The following is a 12,283-nucleotide window of genomic DNA, read 5'->3' on the forward strand; positions in this document are numbered from 1 at the left end:
TACTAAACAAGTTAAATTAGATCAAACAGACAAACACAACAGAATAAGTGTTCTAAACCGGCTCATGGAGGCAACAGCTCTCAAAGCAGGACCAACGCCCAGAAGCTTGGCCCATACTTTCTTCATTATAGATTCAACGCTCTTTTGAGGTTCTTGCATCTGCTTCGCTTTTGCTTTGGCTTTAACATTACTCAAACCTTCAACTGCTTGATCACACTCCTCTGGTGAAGCTTCCTTCGCCTTTTTAGCAACCTTTTGTTCATTTTCATCATTACCACCAGCTGTTTCAGGTTGACCAGCTGCAGCTGTGGAAGCATAGTGAATAGATTGTGAAATCCACCGAACTCCAAAATGAGGAATAAAATTTTCCCTTCCAATTCCATAACCTAGAGTTGGACTAACAAAGGAGCTATGCCTACGAAATCCTGCTGTTAAAAGAGCTGGTGATCCATCCTTGTTGACTGAAGATAAACCTCCTTCATTTCTGTAATCAGTGCCTGCAATTGCATGATTTGCAACCAAGCTTGAATTCACTAATTCATTAGTTGGGGATGGTCGTCCATGATCAAAACTTTGGAAACCTCGAATCAAGAAAGTGGATTGATTTAGGGAATTGAACAGGTTTCTCCTCCTTTGCAAGATTGCTCTTGAAGCCATTATTACAATCTTCCGCCTCTATGCAAAGAAAAAAGATAACATGTCTCATGCGGCCACTTGCCTTAGCCAGCCTATACACAATGGTACAATCACCCAACAGAAGCACGCTATTAACAAGTGGAAAAATACAAAGTAATTCTTGAAATTTTGATAAATTCAATAAGCCATGCATTCTCACTATTCCCCAATTCTCCCCAATTAATAACAGTTATCAAAGAATATTATAAACTAATGTGCGCTTTCTCAAGTTGCTTTCGATTCATTTACCCTCTTGTTTATTGTAAGGACAATAAAAAGAAAATATAAACGTTCAATTTATGTTGTTTGTTTCCCAAAATTGAACTTGAATAAGCAAAATAATTGCATTAAGGGCTTAGGGTCTGTTCAGTAAAGATTCTTTCTCCATAAAGCCCAAACATTGGAAGCCTAAATTCAAACTTATTTCACAGTGCTCAGTACCCAGACGAAGATGTACATATGCATGTATATACACATACATACAGAAGGCCATACACCATACTTTTTTTTTTATATAAGTAATGAGAAAATTTTATTAGAATATCAAAAAAGTGTCACCCAAGTATATAGGAAGTATACACTAGGGACAAGAACAATCAAAAACACAAAGTACAAGCATCCATGAAATAAAAAACTGAAAAAATAGAATGACTGCCTATTACAGACAACCAATCCAATAAGTTTTGAAGAAGAAGAGTTTAAGATCAGGTATGAGGAACAGCCAAATGCACCACGTCAAGCAATGAGGAACAGCCATCCATATAACACAATTCCGATGTCACCCAAACTTCCCTTGCCAGCAAGCTAAAAGGCCAACCGCAGTCTTCGGTATAAAACAATGAATGCCAAACAAAGAGAACACCATAGTCCACAATTCCATTGCAATAGGACAATGGATAAGGAGGTGATCTATCGATTCTCCATTGCATACATACATACCACATACATAGATTCATGCATTAATATAGGAGTTTACATATAAACTTATCAACAAAATATTAGTTCAACCCATCAAACTGTTGGGATCATTGACTGAATGAGTGAGTGCAGAAAATTGTATAGTGAGCTGCTGTACCATATAACTGTTAAACTGTTAGTAGTTAGCTGAGATTCCTATATGTTTGTTTGTTACAGCTAAGGGATAGACATGTACAAGTATATAGAGTACTAGTTGTATGGAGGACTTAAGCAATGAAATAATCTTTTGTGTCAGTTACATTCTTTTCCTATCCAGACAAAGATTTACATATCCATGTATATACACATACATACAGAAGGCCATACACCATACATTTTTTTATATATATAAGTAATGAGAAAATTTTATTAGAATATCAAAAAAGGGTCATCCAAGAATATAGGAAGTATACACTAGGGACAAGAACAATCAAAGACACAAATTACAAGCATCCATCAACAAAAAATCTGAAAAAATAGAATGACTGCCTATTACAGACAGCCAAACCAATAAGCTTTTGAAGAAGAAGAGTTTAAGATCAGGAATAAGGAACAGCCAAATGCACCACATCAAGCAATGAGGAACAGCCATCCATATAACACAATTCCGATGTCACCCAAACTTCCCTTGCCAGAAAGCTAAAAGGTCAACCACCGTCTTCGATATAAAACAATGACTACCAAACAAAGAGAACACCATAGTCCACAATTCCGTAGCAATAGGACAATGGATAAGGAGGTGATCTATTGATTCTCCATTGCATACACACATACCACATAAAGAGATTCATGCATTAATATAAGAGTTTACATATACATGTCTCAACAAAATATTAGTTCAACCCATCATACTGTTAGGATCATTGGCTGAGTGAGTGAGTGCAGAAAATTGTATAGTGAGCCGCTGTACCATATAACTGCTAAACTGTTAGTAGTTAGTTGAGATTCCTATTATGTTAGTTAGTTACAGCTAAGGGATAGACATGTACAAGTATATAGAGTACTAGTTGTATGGAGGACTTAAGCAATGAAATAATCTTTTGTGTCAGTTATATTCTTTCCTATCTCTTTCTTTTACCCAATTCTTGGAGGCTAGCTGCCCTCGAAGTCAGCTACTCTATCATAGGTTCTGGTTTTGCAGAACCTTATCAAGTAGTATCAGAGCAATTCAATCCAGCCATTTCCACCATGACTGAGACTCGTTCCACTGCTGCAATGAATGAAGCAATTGCATCATTGAGAACTACTTCAGATCATCATACCAAAGACATACAGGAAATTCATCAAACACACAATGTCATACTCGTACTCTGAATGAGATGAATCAGCAATTAGCCCTGGTGTTGCAGAAGCTGAGTTCCAATGAAGATGATAGACCGTGCAATCCTCAAGCTCATACTCCACAACCCAATTCTGCAATTGTTTGTGCCTCTCGCCCCATGAAATTGGAATTTCCAAGGTTTTGGGGAGAGAACCCCACAGCTTGGGTTTACAAGGCAAACCAATACTTCAAGTATTACAATGTTTCACCTAATGAATAATTGGCATTGGCATCCTTCCATATGGATGGGGAGGCTGAGGCTCTGGTTTGGTATCAAGATTGTGAAGAATCTGGTATTTTTGATCGATGGGAAACACTGGTACAAGCTCTGCTGCTCATGTTTGGTACCACTTCCTATGATGCTCCAATGGAAGATTTAACAAGGCTTCAATTGTCAAACAGAATCAGAGGCTTATCTCCACAACACAAACTGAGTTGTTTCTTGAGTGGCCTTAAAGATGAAATCAGACTACCAGTCCTAAAGTTAAGTCTTCTATACTTGGTATGCCTCCTAAAGTTAGTGGTTTCATAGAAGAGAAAACAAGAATACCCATTAATAGAATTTCACCTGCTCAAATGGAAGAAAGGAAAAAAAAGGGACTTTGCTATAACTGTGATGAAAAGTGGGTATTGGGGCATCAATGTAAGAATGCCAAACTCTTTTTGTTAGAAGGTATTGAGGTAATTCAAGATTCAGTACCTGGGGTGCAAATTACTGAGTTGGAAGAGGGACCAATAGAGAATGCTATAGTTGTGCCGGAAGAGAAGTTAGAAGCTGAAATAACCTTGTATGCTCTGGTTGGAAGTCCTGCACCTGGAACCATGAGAGTCAAGGACAAGATTATTAGAGAATGTTTAATCATTCTCTTAGATTCTAGTAGCTCCCACAATTTCATTGATGATGCAATAGCAACCAAGTTGCAGATTCCAATAGATACATCACAAATTCTTGAAGTTGAAGTAGCTAATGGTGAGATAATCAAGACAAAGGGTTGTGCAAAGATGTTCTTGTGGTAATACAGGGCTATAAGTTCTATGTGCAGTTACATGTGTTATCTTTAGGAGGTTGTGATGCGGTACTTGGTATTCATTGGCTCAGTACATTAAGGGTTATTGGCTGGGATTTTAAACTGTTGAATATGGGGTTTTTGTATGAAGGACAGCAAATTGTGTTACATGGAATTGAGGCAGCAAGTGCTAGCTTCCAAGATGCTTCCCAATTCCTCAAGGAACCTACAAAGAAAGGTCTACTTGTTCACGTAGCAGTGCAGTCTGCTGCAGTTGATCAGAACCAATGCCCAGCTGCTATTGAGTCTTTGTTGCAAGAGTTTGATGGGGTATTTGCTACACCAGCAGGTCTACCACCTCTAAGGGGACATGAACACCAAAGTAATCTCAAGGAGGGCACCCAATCAGTTTGCCAAAGAGCCTACAGGTATCCCTATTTCCAGAAAACTAAATTGAAAAAATAGTCAAAGAAATATTGGAGGTGGGGTCTATTAGGAATAGCCAAAGTCCTTTTGCTTCCCCTGTCCTCTTAGTAAGTATAGCAGATGGTTGGCATATTTGTGTTGACTATGGCTTTGAATCAAGCTACAATTAAAGATAAATACCCAATTCCTGTCATTGATGAACTCTTAGATGAATTGCATGGAGCTAGCCTTTTTTCTAAACTCGATCTAAGATCAAGTTATCACCAAATTAGAATGAAAGAATATGATGTCCCTAAAACTACTTTTAGAACCCATGAAGGACATCATGAGTTCCTTGTAATTCCATTTGGTTTGACCAATGCCCTTTCCACATTTCAGTCCTTCATGAATGAGGTTTTTAAACCTTATTTAAGGAAGTTTGTGTTAGTATTTTTTTATGATATACTGGTTTATAGTCAGTCCCTGTCTGACCATGTTGAGCACTTAAGGATTGTGTTGGGATTGCAAGCTAAGCATCACTTGTTTGCAAAAAAATCCAAGTGCATGTTTGCTTGTGAGGAAGTGGAGTATCTAGGCCATATTATCTCAAGAGAGGGTGTTGAAATTTACCCTAGAAAGACAGCTGCTCTGCAACATTGGCCTATTCCTAAAGATATTAAGGCTTTGAGGGGCTTCCTTGGTCTAACTGGCTCCTACAGAAAATCTGTCAAGGGATATAGTTAAATAGCAGCACCTTTAACTGCTTTGTTGAAGAAGAATTCCTTTTCATGGTCTGACAAGGCTGAACAGGCTTTCAATCATCTCAAGTTAGCTATTTCCAATCCTCTAGTGTTGGCTTTACCAGATTTTTCTCAAACCTTCACAATGGAATGCGATACCTCTGGTCTTGGGTTGGTGTCTTAATGCAAAATAGCAGGCCCATTGCTTTTCATAGCCAAGCTTTGAAGGGAAAGGCTCTTACTCTCTCTACTTATGAAAAGGAACTCCTTGCTTTGGTGACAGCTGTCAAAAAAGGGAGGTCATATTTGGTGCGAAGGCCCTTTCTTATCAGGACTGATCAAGAAGTCTCAAGTTCTTGCTGGATCAAAGGGTTGGCACTCCAGCTCAGCAGAAATGGATTTCCAAGCTTATGGGGTATGCTTTCATAGTTGAATACAAGAAGGGTAAGGACAACTTGGTAGTTGATGCATTGTCCAGCAAGGAGGGCGATGAGGGTGCTTCCTCTAGTGCTTGTACTTTATGCATTATCTCTTTTCCCACTCCTACTTGGATTGCTGAACTTAAGGATAGTTATGAGTCTAATCCTAACCTACACCAACTGCTTCAAGCTTTTCAAATTGGGAGGGAAATTCCCAAAGAGTTCACAATGCAGAATGGCCTCTTATTATACAAGGGTCGAATCTATTTGGGGCCTAATAGCCATCTCAAATCTTCTGTCTTGCACTATGTGCTCAATAGTCCTTTAGGAGGACGTGCAGGCTATTTGAAGACCTTGCACAGAATTCAACAAGATTTCTACTGGCCTGGATTAAGGAAGGACTTAAGGCAGCATATAAGAGAGTGTGACACTTGTCAGAGAATTAAGCATGAGACTTGTAAGCCAGCTGGGTTACTTCAACCTTTGCCCATTCCTTCTATACCTTGGTCAGATGTAAGTACGGATTTTATTGAGGGTCTTCCTAAATTCCACTAGAAAAATGTGGTTTTGGTATTTGTGGATAAGTTAACCAAATATGTTCATTTCATTCCTTCAGCACATCCTTACACAGCTTCCAAGGTGGCAGAATTGTATGTGCAGAATGTTCTTAAGTTGCATGGAATGCCAGCTTCTATTTTAAGTGACAGGGATCCTACTTTCACTTCACAATTCTGGAAGCAATTGATGCAGCTGCAAGGAATAGAATTGGCCATGTCTTCGGCCTATCATCCACACACAAATGGGCAAACTGAAGTGGTGAACAAGAGCTTGGAGCAATATTTGAGGGCATTTGCAACTAATAAACCTACTGCTTGGGTTGATTGGCTTCCTTTAGCTAAATGTTGGTTCAATACCAACTTTCACACCTCCACTAAAACAAATCCTTTTGAAGCCCTATATGGTTATTTACCACCAAGATTAATGCATTATGTTCCTAGAACTACTAGAGTGGAGGCAGTTGATATGCATCTCAGGTCTAGACAGCAGATAATGTCATTGCTAAAGCATAATCCGGTTTTAGCTCAAAAAAGAATGAAGCTACAAACTGATAAGCATAGGTCTGAAAGGTCATTCGAAGTGGGGGAGTGGGTGTATTTGAAAGTCAATTAATCATAAAACTCTTGGAAAGCTAGCTCCTAAGTACTATGGGCCATTCCAAGTTCTGCAAAAGATAGGTGAAGTAGCTTACAAGCTGAACCTACCCTCCAATGCCTTAATTCATCCAGTATTTCATGTGTCCTGCCTTAAGGCCAAGCTGGGACAGCAAGTCATTCCCATTCCTATCTTACCAGATATTACTACAGAAGGCATTGTTAACCATGAACCTGTTGCAGTGCTGCAATAGAGGTCTCACAAGCTTTGAAACAGAACCATCATTCAAGTATCAGTCCAGTGGCAAGGAAACAATCAAGATGATGCAACTTGGGAGAACTTATACAGTTTATAACAACATTTCCCTCACATTGTGGCCAAGGTGCTTTAAAGGGGGGGATATTGTTAGGATCATTGGCTAAGTGAGTGAGTGCAGAAAATTGTATAGTGAGCTGCTGTACCATATAATTGCTAAACTGTTAGTAGTTAGTTGAGATTCCTATTTTGTTAGTTAGTTACAGTTAAGGGATAGACATGTACAAGTATATAGAGAGTACTAGTTATATGGGGGACTAGAGCAATGAAATAATCTTTTGTGTCAGTTACACTCTTTTCCTATCTCTCTCTCTTTTCCCCAATTCTTGGAGGCTAGCTGCCCTCGAAGTCAGCTGCTCTATCATAGGTTCTGGTTTTGCAGAACCTTATCATGAACTAATTCCTTATAATTTTATTGTAATCTTTTCAGAACGATGTAAATTGTAATCTCAACCTGCTTAGGCATAATAAGTCACAACAACCTGCTTAAGCTAGTAGTATCTGCACAAATTACTAAACCTTAATTAGTTCACTTCTGCCTCAACCATACCCACTCCCACACACACAGAAATAGACATTTCTCGATCATAATTTCAGGATTTAAAATCCATGCTCATAAATAGGTCCTTACAAGAAAAACGGAAAAAACGAAACGAAGATTTACTCATTTTCTGTGTTTTGGTATCCAACTGCAAGAGTACAACACAACAAAGCCAATATCTTCTACCATTCTTGGATTTTTTTTTTTTTTTGTTACACTTGCTCACATCCCAAATAGTCAAAATCACACACATTTATACAACAAAAACAACCAAGCCTTAGTCCCAAAATTTTATGGTTGGCTATGGATCCTCAACAGACTAATTAGGGCCAGCCACATGCATTCTTTTCCATCATCCTATACTATCCAAAGTCATTACCTCCTTGAGTGAAACATATATATCTCAAAAACACAGAATGAATAATCCCTCCAATATTCCTCCATTTTCTCAGCAACCAAACAGAGTATAAGTGTATAACTAAAAACCCAAATAATGATACTAATAAATGACAAAATTATTGCCAACCGGCCCTACCCATTTGTCAAATGGAAGAGAGAAACTCAAACTTTGGTTCTGATCAATCAAAACCCACATCCAATCACGCACCCACCCAATAACATATACACATGCAATCGTGTCTGTGTGTGTACATATTGGGTGTAGCAATGCAAATTCACAGAGCAAAACCAACAAGGTACTGAAAAAAATGGTTATGGATCCTCAACAAACTAGTCCGGGTCGGGGCAAATGAATTTTTTTCCCGCCATTCAAAGTCATGTATATCAAAAACCCAGAATGATTAACCCCTCAAATTTTCCTCCAATTTCTCGGCAACCAAACAGAGTACAAAATAAAAACCCAAATGACTATACTAATAGTAATAAATAACAAAATCATTGCAAACCCAGAAGAGAGAAAGTCAAATATTGATTATGATCAATCAAAACCCAAATCCAAAATGGCACACCCACTAACATATACAAATACATACAATCACGTCTCTTTACGTGTGTACATATTGGGTGTAACAATGCAAATTCATGAAGCAAAATAGTTATAAGCAAAGTTTGATGATGAAAACTTTTACTTACCCTTTGAAGTAATGAAGCTCACAGCAAAAGAAAATCGATCAGAAAGAGAACAAATATATATATATATATATATATATATATATATATATATGTCAGTTTGTTAGAGAGAGAGAGACACACATGGTGAAAATGGGTGATTAGTCATAATTGCTCGAGAATATAATTAGTAGGTACGGTTTCGAAAGCTAATATAATACTAACATCTTTATTTTTAGAGAGTCGATTTTGAACCTATAAATCAACTCTTAGACACTCGATTTCTATGTGCTGATCAGATCTAATATGGTACTTTTTCACATGGCGGCCACCTAAAAATCGAGTTTCTAAAAGTCGATTTACATGTGAACAAATTAAATACTCTATTTATGTTGTCAATTGCATTAACGTGAACTCCAACTAGATATCAAGTCTTAGAGACTCGGTTTTTAAAAAAAGAAATCGAGTCTCTGAGACTCTATTTGCAATAATTGGTCCAGTTTAATCCACGTGGTTAGGGCATCTGCTCTTTAGTTCACATTACCTATTTTTTGGGGTCTGTCATTTCCTACACCAAAAAATCCAGCAGGTCTCTCTTCCTCTATCACTCTCTCTCTCTCTCTCTCTCACTCTCATACAAAACTTCAAATCAAACTCACCCTCCATTTACACATTCTCATGTCAAGTAAGGTTTTTATACACTCTCTCTAGTCGTTAGTTTTTTTTTTTTTTATGAATAATTGTTAGTTACATATATGTAATGTTAGGGTTTTTTTATGGGCAGTTGTTAGTTACATATATATGTAATGTTAGGTTTGTTATGGGTATGTATTATGAGTTTTTTTGTTTGGTTTGTTATTTTTCTTTATATTTTTGATAGAATGATTTGAAGATTTGTGTGTTTAGTTTTTTTTTTTTTTGAGTATGATTAATGATTTTTTTTTTTTTTGTTTAGAAACCAATGGTAATGATTGAGTATATATGCAAATGTGAGGTTTGTATATGCATATGATGTAACAAGTTAGTGTATATATGCTACGCTTTTTTTTTTATATAAAAAGTAATAAATATTTAAGATATATTTGTATTGTTAGGCTTTTATCATGGCTATTTTTGTTGTTGTTTGGTTTAATATTTTCATTATTTTTTTTGTTAGAATGATTTGAAATTTTGTAGTGGGGGTAAGTTTTGTCTTTAGTTTTTTTATTTGTTTGAGTATGAAATGATAATGATTGAATGTGTTTGTATATGATGTGGAGTGAGTATATGCAAATGTGGGGTGTGTTTGATGTAAGAAGTTGTAATTTTTGTACTTTGAGTACATAAAAATGTTTTGTAATTGTGTTAAAATATGTCACTAATAGATTACCCTTGACTCTAATAGGTTCACAATCTCTGAAGAATATTAACATAAATGTATACTACGATGGACCCCTTTTCAATCCTGAACAGATTGACGGATTCCCATTTCAAGGGCCGAGTATCGAATGCTATTACATGATGATACGTCGTAAGTTGAAGACATTGAATGATTTGAAGATGAAAATAATGAAAGAACTGAGTTTGAGCCCTATTTGTTATTACATAAATATTATTTATCGTTACCCACAAGAAGTCGTTCATGAACGGACAAATTACAAGTCAACACCGACGGGTCAATGGGGCCAGGCTGCGCATGGTCAATCTGTCCAGCATTTGCAGCAGCCATACTGCACAAGAATGATAAGCAATTACCAAGTAATAGACATTATTGAAAACAAAAACAAAAACAATCTAAGAAAGATTCTCAACAAAACAAAAACAAAAACAATGTGGCAGTCCCGCAATATACAACAAATTGAAACTACCAAAACTCCTCCTTATTGGACAATTGACTCATTTGGCTCTTACAGACGGTCAGACACCTTTTTTTTTGGGTGTGTGTATTTCTTATTTTTAATGATATGGTGCATAACCTGCATGTCTTCCTTTAAATTTCTCTCTTTTCCTTAACCACCAACAAAATCACACTACCAAAAAGAATCTATCTATCTTCAATAGCAAATGCACCAATTTATCTAAAAGCAGACCTTTAATAAAATGTTTTCAACCCTTGCTCTTGAAAAATCTTATTTAACGGATCAACTTACTCAATTAAGAGAGAATTTTACTAAAGAAAAACAGTGGCATCACAAGTTTGTAATGAGGCAAGTTCAGGATGCAAAATAAATTATTCATGTCAAACAAAAGTGGGAAACACAAAATCATTAACCACAAAATTAAAAAAGATGAAGAAAAAAAACTGTCCAGAAGCACAAGAAAATACATTAACAAAAATTTAACACACACAATTATGTTAAATCAAAAGGATAAAAGTCACAACTATATCTGCCTGAAATGGTGCAAAAGGAATTAGAGATTGTACTGGACATCATCTCTGTCAACCATAATGGCATAACATAAATGAAAGATTGATCTAATGTTTAAATTGACATTGAACATAAGAACTAAGAAGTACAACAAACAGGTCCAACTCAAAGATTCACACATTTTGACAGTAAGTGGGGATCCAACTAATTTGTTAATTTCGTTTTTTGTTAAGTAATTTTATTAAAAGTTCAACTAATTTATTATGTAGTTTACTTGTCAAAGCTCCTCCTAATTGATTCAAGTCATTTCTGTTAATGTTAAAGCTGTCCTATAGGAAATATTGTAAATAAGTTTTATTTTCAAAGGCTATCTATGATTCACCAATATGATATCAAAGTTAATGTCCACATCAAGTCTTGGCTAAAATGTCCTAGAAGTTTTATTTTCGAAGCAACTACTATATAAAAGTACAAACTGGTTTGGAATTTGGGAGTCTATTTCAACCAAATAGACAACAACGAGCTTCACAAAATTTTCTCATCCATTATCACCAAATAGAGTAACACACGAAAAAATCACAAACCACAAACCCACATGAAAAAATCAATCATAATTTCAGAAAAAACCACAAACCCACATGAAAAATTCACACAATAAGAAAATTACCTGAGAGAACTGAGTGAGAGTGGAGAGGGTGAGTGAGAGAGAGAGAGAGAGGCGCGACCGTCATAGGGTGTTTATGAGGGTGTCTGTGAGGGTGGAGAGGCGCGATGGGTGTCAGTGTGAGGGTGAAGAGGGTGAATGAGAGAGGCGTGAGCATGGGTCGGTGAGTGAGAGAGGCGTGAGATCGCTCTGGTCTGTGTGAGAGTGAGAGGGTGAGTGAGAGTGGAGAGGCGTTCCGCGTTAGAGATTGCGTTTAATTTTGAAAAAGCCCTATTAGAAATCGAGTCTTAGAGACTTTCCAGGTGACTTCCACGTGGACAAATCGAGTCTATAAAACTCAATTTTCAGGTGGACGCCACATGGACAAAACACCAACTCAGACGCGATTAGAACATGAAAATTGAGTCTCTAAGACTCGATTTATAGGTTTAAAATCGACTCTCTAAGAGTCGAGATGTTAGTATTATATTAACTTTCGAAACAGTACCTACTAACTATATTGTTGACGAATTATGGCTAATTGCCCATTTTGGCCGACACACATAATTTAGGAGAAGAAGAAAGTGCCTGAATGTTTCTGTGCTTGACAAAGAGAGAGCCTTCTTAAGGTGTATGTGTTTGTACAGTGATAGAGAAATACATCAAATTTTGCCCTGAAAAGCGATTAAGGT

General features: G+C 36.8%; 1 protein-coding gene across 2 annotated transcripts in view; it reads right to left on the reverse strand.

Annotated features, from left to right (window-relative positions):
* LOC142607345 (uncharacterized) overlaps positions 1-8,715 on the reverse strand; it is a 29,802-nt gene extending 21,087 nt beyond the window's left edge. The window contains exons 1-2 of one of the 2 annotated variants that reach the window (XM_075778794.1): positions 8,625-8,715; positions 59-728 (exon numbers count right to left, since the gene is read on the reverse strand). In XM_075778794.1, coding sequence (XP_075634909.1) covers positions 59-657 — 599 coding nt within the window. In that variant the 5' untranslated portion in view covers positions 658-728; positions 8,625-8,715. Of the gene's footprint in view, positions 1-58; positions 729-3,653; positions 3,768-8,624 lie in introns of those variants that run through there. The other variant, XM_075778795.1, reaches the window with a different exon arrangement.
* Positions 8,716-12,283: the final 3,568 nt, after the last annotated feature.

Source organism: Castanea sativa, chromosome 8 (genome assembly GCF_040712315.1).
Source record: "Castanea sativa cultivar Marrone di Chiusa Pesio chromosome 8, ASM4071231v1".
Taxonomy (NCBI): domain Eukaryota; kingdom Viridiplantae; phylum Streptophyta; class Magnoliopsida; order Fagales; family Fagaceae; genus Castanea; species Castanea sativa.